The sequence below is a fragment of the Hevea brasiliensis genome, chromosome 3 (genome assembly GCF_030052815.1).
Source record: "Hevea brasiliensis isolate MT/VB/25A 57/8 chromosome 3, ASM3005281v1, whole genome shotgun sequence".
NCBI classification, from domain to species: Eukaryota; Viridiplantae; Streptophyta; class Magnoliopsida; order Malpighiales; family Euphorbiaceae; genus Hevea; species Hevea brasiliensis.
In genome coordinates, this window is record NC_079495.1 from 11,531,232 (window position 1) to 11,549,625 (window position 18,394).

The 18,394-nt window shown below is 36.4% G+C and overlaps 2 protein-coding genes across 2 annotated transcripts in view; both read left to right on the forward strand.

Moving 5' to 3' along the window:
* Positions 1-18,289, forward strand: LOC110650288 (NADPH-dependent thioredoxin reductase 3-like). Its single transcript, XM_058143875.1, has 6 exons — positions 1-571; positions 1,034-1,109; positions 1,200-1,677; positions 2,404-2,670; positions 4,506-4,784; positions 17,913-18,289. The coding sequence occupies exons 4-6, from the start codon at positions 2,471-2,473 to the stop codon at positions 17,938-17,940; spliced, it is 507 nt and encodes a 168-aa protein (XP_057999858.1). The 5' UTR covers positions 1-571; positions 1,034-1,109; positions 1,200-1,677; positions 2,404-2,470; the 3' UTR covers positions 17,941-18,289.
* LOC110642387 (uncharacterized) overlaps positions 17,949-18,394 on the forward strand; it is a 21,234-nt gene continuing 20,788 nt past the window's right edge. The window contains exons 1-2 of the mRNA XM_058143255.1: positions 17,949-18,030; positions 18,172-18,323. Of these exons, the coding sequence (XP_057999238.1) occupies positions 17,949-18,030; positions 18,172-18,323 (234 nt within the window). The remainder of the gene's footprint in view (positions 18,031-18,171; positions 18,324-18,394) is intronic.

Below are 18,394 nucleotides of genomic sequence, written 5' to 3' on the forward strand. Positions count from 1 at the left end.
TGGACTTCGAGGGGGAGGGAAGCGATAGGAACTGAGCTGTGCTTCATCTTACTCCCTCACGTGCTATATTCTATATTTACTCGCTTTTGCAAATCTACACGTTTTATCTTTATACCTTTCAATAAAAAATATTTGTAATTTTGTTTTTATGTTTTCATTTCAATTTTAAAAGAAGTGCATTACAATTTATAATAAAAAAAAGAAAAAAATTAACATTATTAAAAAATAAAAAATGGGACGTGATTGTTACTCGCAGTTGCACGATTATAGAAGAGCGCGTGGCAACAGATCCCAACTTTTAACTGTCACACTGCACTTGTATTCGCTACTGTTTTCATTTTCATTGGATGGCCTGAAACCGATACGGTTGCGACTCCGGAGATAAGAATCGGAATCGGAGCCGTACACACCCACCGCCTAGCCATGACCTCCCCTACTCTCTCTCTTCCTCCTCACTCTCTCTTCTTTCTCGGAAACGGCACCGTCCCTGCTCTTCTCCGTTCTCTCTGTGTCAAACTCGCTCATTTCAACTCATTCAACTCCTCTCCGAGTCAGCCACCGCCTTCACCAGGTCTCTCTTTTTCTTTCTCTTTGTCTATCTATTTGTGTATATCTAGCTGGAGAATAACATAGAGTGGGTAATTATACTTATTTACAAGATAGAATTTAGATTTCCTCATTTTCAACGCATGTTAATTTGGTTTGAAAATAAGCTATTTTTCTTATGCTTTTATTATATATTTAGTCCTTTGCTTTTCATAGGCGCCAAATTGCAATTTTTTTTATTGATTGTATATGTGGTGCTGATTGAACCCTTTTTGACAAATTAACATGTGTTTAATTTGGTTAGAAGTGAACCATTTCTGTGATGTGGTGATTAGGTTATATGTATTTAGCTTTTGATTTATGTTGTTTCAGGTTTGTTCATTGGACATTTGCTGCATTTTCTAGGCATCTAGTGTTGATACATTGTATTTAAACGGTCAAAATTCTGAAGATTAGACTAATCTGTTCTCTAATTCTTTATTTTTAGCGCTATCCTTTGCTTTGGAAGGGATTGAACAATTGATTCTGTATGTATATATGATGACATGGAATGAAAATTTGAGGTGCTCACTTGAAGTAATGCTCTTCCTGTTTGCATTTATGGCCATTGGTTTAAAGCTGTTTGATGCTGATTTTGTGTTTATTTTTTGCAGCCAAAGGTGTTGAGAATGTGGTAATTATAGGTTCAGGTCCTGGTGGATATACAGCTGCCATATATGCTGCTCGTGCCAATTTGAAACCTGTAGTGTTTGAGGGGTATCAAATGGGTGGTGTGCCTGGTGGACAGCTGATGACTACCACTGAAGTAGAGAATTTTCCAGGGTTTCCAGAAGGAATAACTGGTCCATATTTGATGGATAGGGAATAGAAATAATGGATCAGCTTTCCTTTCAGTTTCATGCATTTTTTTTTTTTTTGTAATGTTGAATTCTTGTTCTTGTATGGAACAGATGATATACGCATATAAGAAGCTGTTGTTTCAAGTGAAATTATATGATGGAATCTTGACTTTTTGTATTGACTAGGATGTGACGACAAGCGGAACACTGGGTAGCTGAACTGTTCCAAGAAGATGTGGAATCTGTTTATATTAAAAACAGTCCTTTCACTGTGAAAAGTAGTGAACATAAGGTGACATTTTGTTTTATGGTATTCTGTTCTACAAATATGCTTGATTGGTTACATTATTTTCAATTACTAAAGTACTAAGAATCTTGCCTTTTGTGCTGACGAAGACCTATTTTTGAATCTGCCTGGAAGACCTTTTCTGGTTTCAAAATCAATTCAGCTCATCATTGAATCTGATGGCAGCTTATTACTGGAGCAAGAAGATTTATTTACTTTTTATCTCGTTATGGTTACCGTATGACTTGGCATAGGTTATATATGCAATATGTGTCAGCGGCTTTTCTTTTATATATATGTGAGTGATATGCTGTGGACTCAAGGTCGTGGGTGATGAATATCCCTTTCTTTTATGGATACGAGCCTTCCTTTATTTATGTCCTTTCTAATTTGCAGTAATTGTAATTATTTGATTTACATGGAGGCATATTTAAAATTAAGGGGGGCAATACACATGCATATATATTTATGTACTAAAAAATTATAATGATTTAATTTAAATGAGACATGCTTAAAATTTAGTGGAGACAATTTCATAGAAATATAGATTGTACATCAAAATTTTTATATGGACAGTGGGGGCAATTGCCCCAACTGCCCCCCATGTAAATCCGTGAAGGGTGCTAATAATAGGATGTGGATCATTATTAATTGGTGTTTGAAAAAGATTAAAAGAAAGGAGCATCATTGTGATATGAATTTTTTTTTTTTTAATTTACATTAACTTTTCAGGTTAAGTGCCACAGCCTCATTTTTGCTACAGGAGCTGCTGCAAAAAGGCTCAGGTTACCTTGTGAAGATGAATTTTGGAGTAGGGGAATTAGTGCTTGTGCAATTTGTGATGGAGCCTCACCGCTGTTTTAAGGGGCAGGTTCTAGCCGTTGTTGGAGGTGGTGATACAACTACAGAGGAATCATTATACCTAACCAAGTATGCCTGTCATGTTCATTTGCTTGTGCGCAAGGATCAACTTAGGGCATCTAAAGCAATGCAAGATAGGTGAGTTTTTGATGGAATCTTTCTTATGATTGTTTAAGTTATCAGGGCATATTTTTTTCCATTAGGCTCTATAATGGTCAGAATTTGGTTGCACACATCTCTACCCATTATCTTCAGCCTAACTCCTTGGCCGTGGGTTTTTTTTTTGACAGAGGGCGCGAGCACACACACAGGACACGGACAACACACACTCCCCTTAACAAAACCATGGCCTATCTCCCTTATTATTGAAATGCTGAATGTAAAATTATAGCATACTTCAAACTTTTTAATGGCTAATTACCGAAAAAACTCCTGAACTTACAGCTTTTATTTTTTTATTTTTCTGTTTTTTCAATCAATGTTTCATACGAACTTTTAGATGGTTTTAATTTTAGTCTCTGGTCATTTTTGGGCTAATTGGAGCTAGATTTTGCTGATATGGAATCTGAGGTCAATAAAAAACCAACTTGGCAAAAATAATGCTGATTCAGCAAGAAAAATTGCCAACTAGTTCCTTTAATAAAGCCCCCTTTTTAGATTAGGTATTCCTCTCTTTCTCTACTTGGCCTGTGCTAATTTCTTGCTTTGTTTTCCTCTCTCTATTTATCTCCATCAATTAAACCTTCTGTCTAGAATTAAAATCCCACCTGCTTCCCATCAATTCAACTATCCATAGAAATAAAGACACATTGCTAAATTGCTTTGAATAGCGTACCATGGCCTAGGCTCCAAGACCCACAACTCTCCCAATCTAGATACCATTCAGAGCTTTTGAAGTTAGAGTTCACTGTCCATCCTGGATGCTCCAGCACTGGTGTCTAATGGTAGACTCCAATCTAGCCAAAACCATCTTCTTGCCTTGCCGAAGGTTACCTTCCATCATTTCCTTCCCTTAACCTCTTGGATGTTGATCCTTCTGGGTGGGTGGGACACATGATTGTAAGGTTTAGCTATAGTTTCATTGAAGAGAGAGTTAACCCTGTTTTAGTTGCAAATTTGTTTCCCTTTGATTGTGTGTTCTTGGATCAATATTCATTGGGCTTTAGTCCTCTTTGCGATAATCTATGTTTAGGTAAGTTAGCATGTGAAAAATGTGATGAAATCTTGAAGCAGTATGAAAGAATATAATATCAGGTCAAGCGACCTGTTTCCTCCAATGGGTAGACGAGGCTGGAGGTTGAAGACAGGATTTTTTTGACCTACTCAGAAAGCTCTTTAATTTGATATTTTGCCGAGTCAGCTTTTTATATGTTTATTTATTTACTTTTACGAGCCTCAGATGCCATGTTAATAAGTTCCAGTACCAATTAGCCAAAATATAAATGGAAGGTAAAATTGAAACAACTTAAAAAGTTCATCTGAGACATTAATTAAAAAAAAAATAATGAGCTATATAATTGAGAATCCACTGTAAGTGCTGGATTTTTTTTTGTTAATTAACCCTTTTTAATAGATTTAGTTCCATCATCATTTTGCTTCATATACTCATCCATTATGTTATGTTTTTTAGGAATCTTCATTAATTTTCCCTTAAAAACTGTGAATTTTCCAAAATTTTCAACTAGGTATTCCAATTTAATAGAAATAAAATCTCTATAAAATGGAATTGTTTAGAAAGTGGCTTTAAGGGCGTTGCAGTCCTCCACTTCCTCTATTAGCTTGTTAAATTCTAGGTCATTACATCAAATGCTTAGTTGCTGATGCTCACAGTTTGCTGTGAAAGATTATTTTCATGTTTCTTTATCTAATTGGCTGCCTTGATACGGTGAATATATACTAATGAACAATTTGTATGTTGAGTTTTCAACTCCCTGAATGTTTGTTTAACAGGTTGATCATCGCGAATGTTTCAGATTGTTCAGAAATCCAAATATCACCGTGCACTTCAATACAGAGGCGGTGGATGTTGTTAGCAATACTAAAGGCCAGATGTCTGGTATTTTGACTAGAAAATTTGATACTGGGGAAGAATTTGTACTTGAGGCAAGAGGCTTGTTCTATGGCATTGGTCATTTGCCTAATAGCCAGCTGTTGGAAGGCCAAGTTGAACTTGACAGGACAGGCTATGTATTAGTTGACGAAGGTTCTGCAAAAACTTCTGTTGAAGGTGTGTTTGCAGCTGAGATGTACAGGTAATCTGTCAAAACTTATTAAATTGTTAGGGTGATTGGTCTAATAGTGTTCATTACTGCTTCATTTCAACTGATGACAACATTTATGGTTCAAAAATATATTGTTTAATCTATCATGGCAAAACTTATGATTGGGAATAATTATTGATATAATATACAGAGTAAGTGGTAAAATTTCCTTAAATTTAACTCAACTCAACTTAACTAAGCCTATATCCTAAAAATTTATTGGGGTAGGCTATATGGATTCTCTTTCTCCACTCTAAACGATTTTGAGCTGAATCCTTGGAAATGTGTAATGTTTCTAGGTCATGTTGTACTACTTTCCTCCAAGTTAGTTTAGGTCTACTCCTTCTTTTCTTTCTATCCTCTAACTTAATGTGCTTTACTTGTCTAACTGGAGCCTCTGTATATCTACGCTTCACATAACCAAACCACCTCAATCTCCCTTTTTTAAACTTATCCTCAATTGGCACCACTCCTACCTTTTTTTCTAATACTCTCATTATGGACTTTATCTAGTGTCGTATGACCACTCATCCATTTTAACATTTTCATTCCGCAACTCTTATCTTAGACACATACGACTCATTCATTGCCTAACACTCGCTACCATATAACATGGCCGGTCGTATGGCTGTACGGTAAAATTTTCCTTTCAACTTATTGAGAATTTTGCGATCACATAAAACTTCCTTGGTACGCCTTTACTTTAACCATTCGGTTTTAATCCTATGACAAACATCCTCTTCACATCCTCTATTTACTTGAAGGATTGAGCCAAGATATTTAAAGTGATTACTTTAGAGCAATATCACTTCATCCTAACTAACTTCTTCCCTATCATCAGTTTGACCTTCACTGAACTTGCAATGCATGTATTCTATCTTCGTTCTACTTAACTTAAAACCCTTTGACTCTAGAGTACTTCTCTAAAGCTCTAGCTTTCTATAGTATTGACTCCTTCTTGCATCTTATCTATCAGAACTATATATTCGCAAACATCATGCATCAAGGGATACTTTCTTGTATATGTTTCATCAATTCATCTAGAACTAATGTAAAAAGGTAAGGGTTTACCGCTGAACCTTGGTGTAATTCAACTGAGATAGGAAAATCTCGTGTCCCCTCCCACTGTGCGCACAATAGTATTTGCTCCTTTATACATATCTTTTAACACTTGTATGTACCTAATAGATACCCTATTTTGTTCTAACACTCTCCATAAGATATCTCTTGGAACACTATTATAAGTTTTCTCTAAATTGATAAAAATCATATGTAGATCTTTCTTCACATCTCTATATTTCTCCATAAAGTTTCTAATGAGAAAGATCGCTTCCATAGTTGAACGACTAGGCATGAAGCCAAATTGATTGGTAGAGATAGAAGTGTCATGACATAGTCGATTTTACACAAATCTCTCCCACAATTTCATAGTATGGCTTATGAGTTTAATTCTCCTATAGTTTGAGCAACTTTGTATGTCTCTCTTTTTTTTAAAAATAGGTACTAAAATAATCTTCCTCTATTCATCAGGCATTTTCTTTGAGTTTAGAATCTTTTTAAACAATTGAGTTAATCATGCCACTCCCATGTCTCCCAAATAATTTCAATTGGTATTCTATCGGGTCCACATGCTTTACCCACTTTCATTCTCTTAAGTGCTTCCTTTACTTCTGAAGATCTAATCCTTCTAGTATAATTCACGTTCTTTTCTATTGCTTTGTAGTCCATATTCACGTTATTATCACTTTGACTATTTTTAAAGAGATTATCAAAATAATTTTTTCATATTTCTTTAATGTCCTCATCTTTCACCAACACTTTTCATTCTTTATCCTTAATGCACCTAACTTGATTGAGTTCTTGACATTTATTTTCTCTCCTCCTTGCTAATCTATAAATATCTTTCTCCTCTTCTTTAGTTCCAAGTTTCTCATATAACTTTTCAAAGGGATAAATTTTAACAACCGTCTCTGAACTTATCTAGTTATAACATTACAGTTTCTTAACTTAAAAATGCAACATAAAACCCTATCAACTTTCATATTTTGCACAGTAAATCCCTCTAATCTCTAATTATCAATTTTTCAGTTAGACGTTGACCTGAACAGTTTCAGCATGGAGCTTAATCAATATTTATCTTTTCTCTCTCAAACCATGTGTAAATTGAATCATTTTTCTCTCTATAGATAGAATAATTTTTCACGTGTAGTGAGAATAATTTTACACTTTGCATAAGAGAGAAGAGAGAAATGTTGACCAAGCACCACGTGAAAGCTGTTCACGTCAGTTTCTAACTAGAAAATCAATACTTAAAAGGCATAGGAATTTACTGTGCAAAATTTAAAAATTTAGCTGCTTTTATGTTACATTTTAAAGTTGAAGGATTATAGTGTTACAACCGTATAAATTCAGGGACAATTGTTAAAATTTATCCCTTTTCAAAGGCCTGCTTTCTTGCTTTACTAATTGCCTTTTTTGTCTCTTTTATTTGCTATCTTGTACTGTTCATATGCCTCATTATTATCACACTTAGGTAATTTCTTATACCATTCCCTTTCTTCTTACTATCTTTTATACTTCCTCATTCCATTACCATCTCTGTTTTGAGGGTGGTGCATGTCCTCTAGACTTTCCAAGTACTTTTCTAGCGACTTTTCTAATCTTTGATGCTATTCGTATCCACATACCATTGGCCTTCACATCCAGCTTCCATGTTTCGGACTTGAGAAGCTTATTTTTGAACTTCACTTGTTTTACTCCTTTGAACTCCAATCACTTTGTTCGAGTTATAATATTTCTTCTAGCCTTATTTGAATTATTCCCAAACTTGATATCCAAGATCACTAGCCGATGTTAACTTGTTAAACCCTATCCCGGAATGACCTTGCAATTCTTGCATAGAGCTCTATTTGTCTTTTTGGTTAAGAGGAAGTCAATTGGCTTCTATGTTGCCCACTCTTGAAAGTCGCTAAATGTGACTCCCTTTTTATAAAGTAGGTATTTGCTAGTTGAGAATATTTTCTGTGTATTTTCTTGAATGGGATACGAGGTATTTATATACAAAGAGTCCTATAATTAAGTATTATAATTGGGAAGAGATCCCAATAATTATGCTAACCAATTAATAAAGGATATTATGTACATAATTATAGGATTGACTTTGTATAACACTCCCTCTCAAGTTGGAGTATAGATATTAATTATGCTCTACAGTCTGTTTCTTACTTCTCTAAGGTACTAAGTTTCCTCCAACAAAGATACAATATCCTGTAATGGATCTTCTATCAATCTTTGAACCTGTCCAATCTGCATTTGAAAGCCACTCAACATTTAAGTACCCATGATTGTTATATAAGAGACCACGACCTGGAGCACCCTTCAAGTAATATAAAATTTGTCCCAAAGCTTTCTAATGGGTAACAGTAGGAGAGGACATAAATTGACTTACAATACTAACTGAATATGTAATATCTGGACGGGTTACTATGAGATAATTAAGTTTGCCAACCAATCTTCTATACATCTCAGGGTCCTCAAATAGTTCACCATCTCCTGCTGTGAGCTGAGGATTGGGAGTCATTGATGCACTACATGGTTTGGCACCTAATTTACTTGTTTCTGCCAATAAATCAAGGACATACTTCTTCTGAGATAAGAAGATGCCTTTCTTACACCTTGAAACTTCAATGCCTAAAACATTTTTCAATAAACCCAAATCTTTTGTTTGAAACTGAGTTTGAAGGAATAACGTGAGTGAAAAAATGCCTGCAGAGTCATTTCCAGTAATGACAATATCATTAACATATACTATAAGTAGGATTAGTCCAGCTTTAGAATTTCTAAAAAACACCGAATGATCAGACTTGCTCTTCTGCATACCAAACTGCTGAACTACCTCACTGAACCTGCCAAACCAAGCTCGAGAACTCTGTTTCAAGCCATAAAGGGATTTTCAAAATCTACAAACTTTGCCTAACTCCCCCTGAGCAACAGATCCTGATGGTTGCTCCATATAAACTTCCTCTCGGAGATCACCATGAAGGAAAACATTAGGCTCATCACTAATTGGCAATGAGATATGATATCAACTCTTAATATCATCAGAACTCTTTCTTACCATAAATGATTTCTCTAAATCATTTTATGCACCTCATAGACCATAGTTAACACTTAGCATAGCATGCCATGGCCACCCAATTAGTAATAAGGTTTGGCACTTGGCACAATGTGATTGAGTCAATTAAACCTAGAACCAATCAGAGGGTGACATGTGGCAAGGGTTTAATGTGTTGACCTAGCTATTTAAGTGTTATGAAAAGAAAATAACACAACCAGCTGCTACTCTCATTTGTGCCGCCACCTTGAGGCTCTCCATCTCTTCTTCTTCATTTCTCATCAATTCAATGAGATTAGCCATCAATCTCTTGAATTAAAAATAGTAGAAATTGTTTCTAGTGTCCTGTTTACATCTTTAATCTCTTAAAAGGCAAAACTTGATTTTCTAATTAATAGAAAAAGCTTTAGAAGCTGTTCAAGGGTTGTCATAGGTGTTCTTGGTGTGGACAAGCTAGAGGGACAACATCTGGTGTCCTGAAGACGCATCTCAAAGGCGCAAATACACTGCAGTGTATCAAGAGGTTAGTGTGTTTGGTCTTGATTTAATCTAGGGTCCTAAAATTAATCTGATTAATTTTAAAATCTTAAATGGCAAATACAGATCCAAAAACATATTAAAAGAGTTTTAATATGTTGTTTATCATTGAAATCAAATAGATAAAAATAAATCTTGCATGATACATGTGACCCTAGGTGAAAAATTTTGAATTCAATGGTATAAACTTGTGTTTTTCACGCTTCTGCTCCTTCAAACAAATAAGCGAACAGAAGCTAGTTTAGCAACAGGTGAAAAAGTGTCAGAGTAGTCAGTTCCATAAGTCTGAGCATATCTTTTAGCTACAAGGCGAGCCTTGAGACGAGTCACAGTACCATCGGGGTTCATTTTCACTGTAAAAACCCATTTGCATCCAATAGCTTTCTTATCTGGAGGCAGATGCATCAATTCTCAAGTATCAAATATTTAAAGCTATCATTTCCTCTTCCATTGCGGCACGCCAGCCAGAATGGGACAATGCCTCGGCAACAGTTTTAGGAATGGAAATAGTGTCTAGAAAACTAACAAAACAACGAGATGAAGGAGACAATTGATCATAACATACAAAGGAAGAGATAGGATAAGTACATTGATGCTTACCTTTGTGAAGAGCAATGGGAAGATCTAAGTCAGACTGAGGAGCAGTGGATGAAACTGGATCTTCTGACAAAGAAGCTGGTGGAGGATTTGAGTCGAGTCTCCAATCTCCTGGAATAAACATGAACAACAGGTGGGTGATGAGGTCGAGCAGGTGCTGGTGCAGGAGGATTCTGAGGACTTGGCTGAGGACTTGACACTGGATGGACAGAATAGACTAAGCGATCATCTTCCTCCCCCTGACTCTCATAACTAGGAGAGGGAGGAAAGAATGCAGTAGATTCAAAAAAGGTAACATCAGCAGACACAGTATAACGATTAAGGGTTGGAGAAAAATATTTGTACCCTTTTTGAAGTCAAGAATAGCCAAGGAAGAGACACTTAAGAGACTTGGGATCCAGTTTAGTAACCTGTGGATGAACATCTCTCACAAAACAAGTACTACCAAAGATACGAGATTCAATGGGAAACAAAGATTTAGAAGGAAACAAAATGGTATAAGGAATGTCACCATTAAGCATAGATGATGGCATACGATTAATCAGGAAACAAGCTGTAGAAACTGCATCATCCCAAAATTGTTTAGGGACTTTCATTTGAAGAAGGAGTGTCTGTGCTACCTCAAGAAGTCTATTTTTTCTTTCAGCAATCCCATTCTGGGATGGAGTATCAACACTAGATGTTTGATGAAGAATGCCCTTTTATGACATAAGCTTGAAAATTGCCAGAAATATATTCCTTAGCATTATCGCTTCTCAATATACGCACAGAAGTATTAAATTGAGTTTGAATCTCAGCACAAAAGGCACAAAAAATAGAAAACAATTCTGAACGATTCTTCATTAGAAACAACCAAGTAACACGGGAATAATCATCAACAAATGTAACAAAATACTTGAAACCAGTTTTAGAAGTAATAGAACAAGGACCTCAAATATCAGAATGAACTAACTCAAAAGGGGATGAAGCCCGTTTATTGACTCTAGGTGTAGAAAGTAAACAATGGTGCTAAGGAAACTGACATGACTCACACTCTTTAAGACGGACAAAGACTGAAATTGAGCACATAATTTCTTCAAGGTAGCCAAGAAGGAATGGCCTAAACGACAATGAATTTCGAGCGGAGTTAAGGTGCTGGAGCAAGTAAGAGATCGCGGTACATATTTATTCAGGATGTAGAGACCACCGGACTCATATCCTCTACCAATAATCTGCTTCGTCATAAGATCTTGAAACAAAGAATAATCAGGAAAAAAGAAAACCGAACAATGTAAGGCATGAGTAAGTTTACTAACTGAAAGCAAATTAAATAAAAATTTAGGTAGACATAAAACAGATGATAAAGAAATAGATGACGTTGGGTTTGCAGTACTAGAACTCATGACACAAGAAGTAAAACCATCAGCTAAAGTAATTGTGGAGGAGGTAGGATGAGACTGAAAAGATGATAGAAGACTAGAATTACCTGTCATTTGATCTGTAGCACCAGAATCAATGACCCATTTGGATGAGAAAGATTCAAGGCATGTAGTGGATTTACCTGACTCAGCGATAGCAGTGACAGGGGAATTAGAGGCTTTTAGAGATGCCTGATATTGAGAAAATTGTGCATATTCCTCTGCAGATATTAAGACAGTTTTCTCAGATGAGGGTGCAACTGTAGACTCATCTATTGCCATGTTTGCTATCTGAGACCGCTGATTCTTCCTCTGAAGTTTTAGACAATTGTATTTTGTATGACCAGGCTCATGACAATAATAACAAATAACTCCTTTTGAGTCCATATTAGAATTGGTTTCCCCATTATGCTGATTACTTCTATTGCTTGAATTTCCTCCTTTATTTCTTTGTTATCTGTTCATATTTTGACTAACAAGGGGTACTTTCTGTACGAAGGACACGTGTGAATGTATCATGTAGAGAGGAAATTTCAGAGCTAGGTAGGATTTGAGATTTAGCAGTATCATATTTTGAAGGAAGACCCGCAAGAAAACTCATAACAGTCATCTGCTTTCGTTGAGCCTGTTGGACTTTCACATCAGAGTTAAAAGGCAACAAGACATTAAGTTCTTCATATACTTTCTTAAATTCCATAAAATAAGCCGTGAGAGACTTATCCTGCTTCTCAGCACGATAGAATGCTTTGCACACATCATAAATACGAGAAATATTTCATTTACCAGAATACAAGAATTTTAAGTAATCCATCAATTCCTTAATAAATTCACAGTGATTAATTAAACTAATTACCTCACTATGAATCGAATTCCGAAGTTGCAAAAACAACCGAGCATCTTCCCTAAGTTAAGCTTGCTTTGTATCATCAGTGGGTGGATCTTTAGTCAGATGATCATCATTGTCAATACTTCGTAAATAGACCCTGACGGTCTTACTCCACTCCAGGTAATTTGAACCATTAAGTTTGTGTTCTGTGATTTTAGTCATCATTAGAATCACATCAGAAATAATAGCCTTATTATTCGCCATTAGATGAAATTAACAAAATTCTAACACAGATTAATAACCAACTCTGTCTCAAGCTTCAAACAAATTCAATAAAACTTAGAAACAAAAGAATTCCGTGAAAACAAAACTTGAAATTGCTCAACAATTAACTGCCCGAAGGAGAGAAATATTTGAGATCCAAAAGAAATGCCCCAAATTGAACAATGAACCACTGAACTGGAATCGCAAAGTTGAGGCGACCCTGGGACAAGAGGCGCGACTGTTGGACGTCACTGGAATAGGGCACACGCGCGTTCACTCGCCGGCGCATGGAATAGGGATCAGAACTTAAGAATGGCGCGTGAAGGCTAAGCGCTTCAAGTCCTGTCACTGGACTTCCAAGGGTGGCCGATCGGCACCTGGGCCTTCTTCTGTGATGGGTGGTGAGACACTGTGATAACTCTATTGAGTTCTCCTAGAAGACAGCAGTTGTCGGAGGAGAAGAACTAGGGAAAAAAAATATATATTTCAAAAAAAATTTCAGGCTAGGGAACCTAGGCTCTGATACCATGAAGAGAATATTTTCTGTATATTTTCTTGAATGAGATGTAAGGTATTTATATACAAAGTCCTATAATTAAGTATTCTAATTGGGAAGAGATCCCAATAATTGTGCTAACTAATTAATAAAGAATATTATGTACATAATTATAGGATTGACTTTCTATAACACTAGTATTAGGTTGTACGCCATAGCAAAATCCATGATGCTTTTTCTCTCCTCATTTTGGCTACCAAAGCCAAAACATTCATGAACATTCTCATAACTTTGCTCATCACTTCCTATATGTCCATTCAAATCTCCACTGATGAAAACATTCTCTTTATTCGGTATACTTTGCATTAGATCATCTGTATTTTCCCAAAATCTTTGTTTACTCTTACTATCTAGTCTGATTTGTGGGGCATAAGCATTAGTTACATTTATTGCTTCTCCTTCTAGTACTAGTTTTACTAGTATAATTCTATCTCCTACTCTTTTCACAGCTATTGCGGCATTTTTTAATTTCCTATCTATGATTATGTCTACTCCGTTATTGTTCCTCTCCTTTATGATAAATCACAATTTGTATCCTGAATTACCCACTTCCTTGCTTTTCTCTTCTACCCATTTAGTCTCCTGAGTGCAAGCAATATTCAACTTTCTCCTTTCCAAGGTATCTATAAGCTCCATTAATTTTCCTGTAAGTGATCCAATATTCCAAGTACCAACCTTGATTTCCCTCCTATTATGTTCCTTTCTAATTGATCTCCTTCTATGGTATCTTCTATTGTTCTCTATGCTTATCTTATGTTCTGTTCTACTATCTGTCCTATGGACTAACTTCTTTACTCACACTCGTCCATGATGTGGGAACCATTGCTCATTTAACACCACACCATGGCACTGGCATGGCGCGTCGCTTTCGGTAAACGCTCTACACCCTTGCCTATTTCTCACTATTCCTGAGGTCCGATATAGCGCGTTGTAAGTAGAGGATGCCTCAATGTTTATATCATAAGAATCCATATCATGAGGTGTAAAAAAATTTTTACGTTGATTGTCGTCTAACGCAACCCTTCTCCATTATCGGGCTTGGGACCGGTTTAGCAAAAACTACTTAGGCGGAGTTAAGTGGTAAACTTTCCTTGATGAAGTTAAACTTCAAACTTTGAGCTGATGAGTAAAATATTTGTTGTCAAGATGTCTGTTAGGGTTTGGGAAACCCTAGCAGAAAAAAAATAGTATAGAAGAAGAATAGAAGAGAGAGATAATAGAATAGAGAAATAGGGGGAGAAAAGAGAGAGAAATTGTATTTCTTGATAGTTCTTGGATGAGAATTACAAGGTAACTGTTGAGATTTTATAGCTGTAGGCCTGTAGCTGCTGTAACTGCCTAACTTCTTAGCTGTCACTATAACAATCTTTAGCTTTATTAGTTACAATAGAATTAGTGACTGCTACTACTTTTCCCGCTCATAACCTCTTCTAGAATATCTAGAAACAGCTATACTCATCTACATTACTTCCTATCTTTATTCTTATACCTCCTTCTATAGTATGTAAAAAACCCCCTTCTTGAGCAATTTCTCGTCCCCAAGAAAGTGAACAATCTGGAAATTGAGTAGTGATAAAACTTTTTATCTTCCCAAGTAGTATCCTCCAGTGGAAGATTAACCCATTTAATGAGGCTTTGCTCAACTCATTGATCACCTCTCAAAACAACTCTTGTTTGCAACACGTCCTCGGGGGCAACAACCAATTAGTGTTATCAAAGCGAAAGGCCACACTAAGGCAACAGGGAACCCTATGGCTTTAGGCGAGGGGAGAGAGGCGAGGCGAGGCCTTTTTGAAGCAAGGCGTCATAATCTAAATTGTCTAAAATATATAAATACACACACACACACACACACACATACATATCTGTGTGTGTGTGTGTGTGCGTCATAATCTAAATTGTCTAAATTATATATATTTGTGTGCGCGCGCGCGTGCGCCTCTAAAAGAAGTAAAATGCAACATATATAAGAAAATTACAAATTAATTAATTAAAGCAACAACCCAAAACTCCCAATTTAAGCAAATAAGAAATTAAAATATTAAATAACATATATTTTTTTTCAATAATTTGCTCAATTACTATTTACACATTATAGCAAAGACATCAAATGAGCATATCACAACAATATCAATTTAATAACAAAAGCATATCACAATAACAAATTCACAATACCCATTTAATAAAAGCATATCACAATCATAGCAAGAGCATCAACACCCATTTAATGAAAACATATCATAATCATAATGCCCTATATCACAACAATACCCATTGAATAACAAAAGCATATCACAATTACATATTCACAATACCCATTTAATAAAAAAAGTATATAACAACAATACCCATTTAATAATAAAAGCATATCACACCAAATATTTAACAAATTTAACAAAAAAATTAAGAAAAAAAAAGAAAGTTCTAGACTGGTAGTAATAGGTTGCGCGGCGTGATGATGCCGTGAAGAGATTCAACAGCATAAGAGGAGACAAAAGAAGAAAAAAACTAAAAAGAAAAAAAAAAGTCACCAGATCTGGATCGCAGGTGCGCAGCGTGAGAGTGAGAGGAGAAGAAGGTAGAAGAAGAGTAGAAGAGAGAGGGGAAAGAATGTGAAGATGAGAGAGAGAGAGAGAGAGAGAGAGAGAGAGAGAGAGAGGAAGAAATACCTGGTTTCTTTGCATTCTGCTGTCTGTGGGGTTTGAGAATACGCTCTTTTGTTTTCAATTGAAGAAGGGGCTATTACTTTCTCGTATCTGCTCCTTCTATCATTGGGATGGTGATATCTATCGATAAGAAAGGCTCGATGAAGTGAGAAGATGTCAGATTAAAGGAGAAGGCAGCAGCCTAGAGACGAGGTTTTGTAAGACGTAGTATTGTTTCGTAATTGGGGAAGTGCCCAATGGGATAGGAGCTAAAGGCTGACACGGTGTTGATCCAATAGGGCTTCTTTTTGTTTTATGCTTTTAAGAAAAAATTAATAAAAAAAAATTTGCCGTCAGTTTGAGGAGGCAGCGCCTTTAACACTCCAGTGCCTCTCGCCTTGTTGGTATGAGCCGGCCGACTCATCTTAGATGCCTCGCCTTGGCCGAGCGAGTCGCCATGGGCTCGCCTCCCCTTGCCTCCCCCCATGCCTCGCCCGACACCTTTCTTCGACTTTAATAACACTGCAACAAACTGATCTTCATGGTACTAAGGTAGCTCTTTAACAGGAGTAACACCATCTCCTAATTTTTTTTTTTAGTATAGAAACATGGAAGACATGATGGATAGATGAAGATGCAGGTAAGGCTAACTTATAAGCTAGTCCCACCTTTGCTAATACTTCAAAAGGGCCATAATACTAGTAGATAGCTTAAGAGATTGTCTCACAACCACTGAAGCTTACCTATAAGGCTAAAGCTTCAAATAAACCAAATCCCTTACTGCAAATTCTCTCTCTGTTCTATTCTTTTCAACTTGCTGTCTCATTCTATTCTGAGGTTTTTGCAAATTCTCCTTATGAAGATGGCTGAGGTGCTGTCTATCTTGAAGAAATTGGTCCACGGCTGCCATAAATGATTCTTCAACAATTCCAGAGGGAAAAAGTGTTGGAACATGTTAGAATCCCTTAATTAGTGCTTTAGCTGTAAATTAGAATGTAAATTAGTGATATTAGGGATATTTGTATTTATTAGCTTTTATTTTCTTTCCTATTAAGGCTCTAACCTTTGTGTATAAATTTGAATCATTGTAATACATTGAAATCATCAAGAAATTCTTCAATTCTCTCTAATTTCAACATGGTAGAGCCTTAGCTATTTTATCTGGCCATTTTTTTTTTCTGCAGAGAGAGAACAGTAAGAAATAATTAGGGTTTGTGTGGGTAAGCATTGAAAGCGGGTCTGTCATGGGAGGTAGTTGTCACCGCCCCTCTAAGAAGGAAGAGAACCTTGTCACCTGTCCTCGCCTCGAGTGTCGCCGCCATCCGGTGAGGCGCGTGATCCCACGCTCCGACAGAAGGTTTTCGCCTCGTGTACACGCGCTGGCTTGTGAGCCTGTTCCTGGTCAGTTTTTCTGGTCGCACTTTTTTCCAACGACATCCCTACTGTACCACGCATTTGCCCAACCCATTCTTATCTCTTGATTTGCAATTTTATTTTTTGGGTATTTGTTTTTTTGCTTACTGTTTCTTTTAATCAGTTCTCTTAATTATGTTTGATGCAAAAAATTCAGTAGTTGAAGGCAAAATAACTACTATAACTAAAAATCTTTTATTAATTACTAGCCCCGTAAAGCTTGATGGGATAAATTACCTTGCATGTTCTAGATCGTGTTTCCTTTTTATGCAAGTTAGAGGGTTGCATGGTTATCTTACCGTAGATAAGCAAAAACCAGAAAAGTCTACTCCTACCTACAGTTAGTGGAAGTCAGAAAATTTTCTTATCTTGTCATGGCTTATCAATTTCATGCAACCACATATAGCTCGTGGGTATTTACTATTGAATAGTGCAGTTGCCATTTGGAGTGCAGTTTCTCAGATCTATTCTCAAGTTGAGAACAATGCACAAGTGTATGAGCTTCGAAATAAGGTTCATGGCATAAAATAGGGTGAGCTAACTATTGCTCAATATTATGCAGAATTGAGTGGTTTATGGTAGGAATTAGATTTTTACCAGGACTTTCAGGCCTCATGTCCTGATGATGAGTTAAATTTCAGAAGTTAGTTGAGAAAGAGTGAATCTATGATTTTGTTGCTGGGTTGAATGTGGAATATGATCAAATTAGGGTCCAAGTGCTTGGGAAGAATCCTTTACCTACCTTAAGATAGACATGCTCTTATGTTCAGCAGGAAGAGAGCAGGAGGAGTGCAATGATTCATTCTATGTCTGTTGATAAGGCAGGGCTAGTTGCTAATTCCTCACGTGAACAGTCACATGGTTCATCAGATAAGGATCAACTACATCGTGACTATTGTGGAAAAAATCAGCATACTAAGGAACACTATTAGAAACTGCATGGACGCCCCACTAAAGGGCATGGAGGAAAAAGGATAGGCCCTACTAGACCACAAGCTAATGTATATGAGGTTGTGAATCTGTCTGAAGATACTACCACCACTGGGATGTTTTCCAATGAAGAGATACAGACTCTAAGGCGTTTGCTATCACAACTTGAATCGCAATCCACCACAGTTGCCTCTTCCAATTTCATCAACTCAGGTAATGCTTTTCTAGCCAATCTTAATAATTCTTTTTGGGTTATAGACTCTAGAGCAAACAAGCATATGACAGACTCTTTAAATAAATTCATATCCTATTCTCCATGTTC

Coding starts and splice junctions, on each gene's coding strand:
- LOC110650288 (XM_058143875.1), top strand. CDS start 2,471: ATGAATTTTGGAGTAGGGGAATTAGTGCTTGTGCAATTTGTGATGGAG. Junction 2,671..4,505: donor TCTAAAGCAATGCAAGATAG/GTGAGTTTTTGA, acceptor CGAATGTTTCAG/ATTGTTCAGAAATCCAAATA. Junction 4,785..17,912: donor TTTGCAGCTGAGATGTACAG/GTAATCTGTCAA, acceptor TCTTATGTTCAG/CAGGAAGAGAGCAGGAGGAG.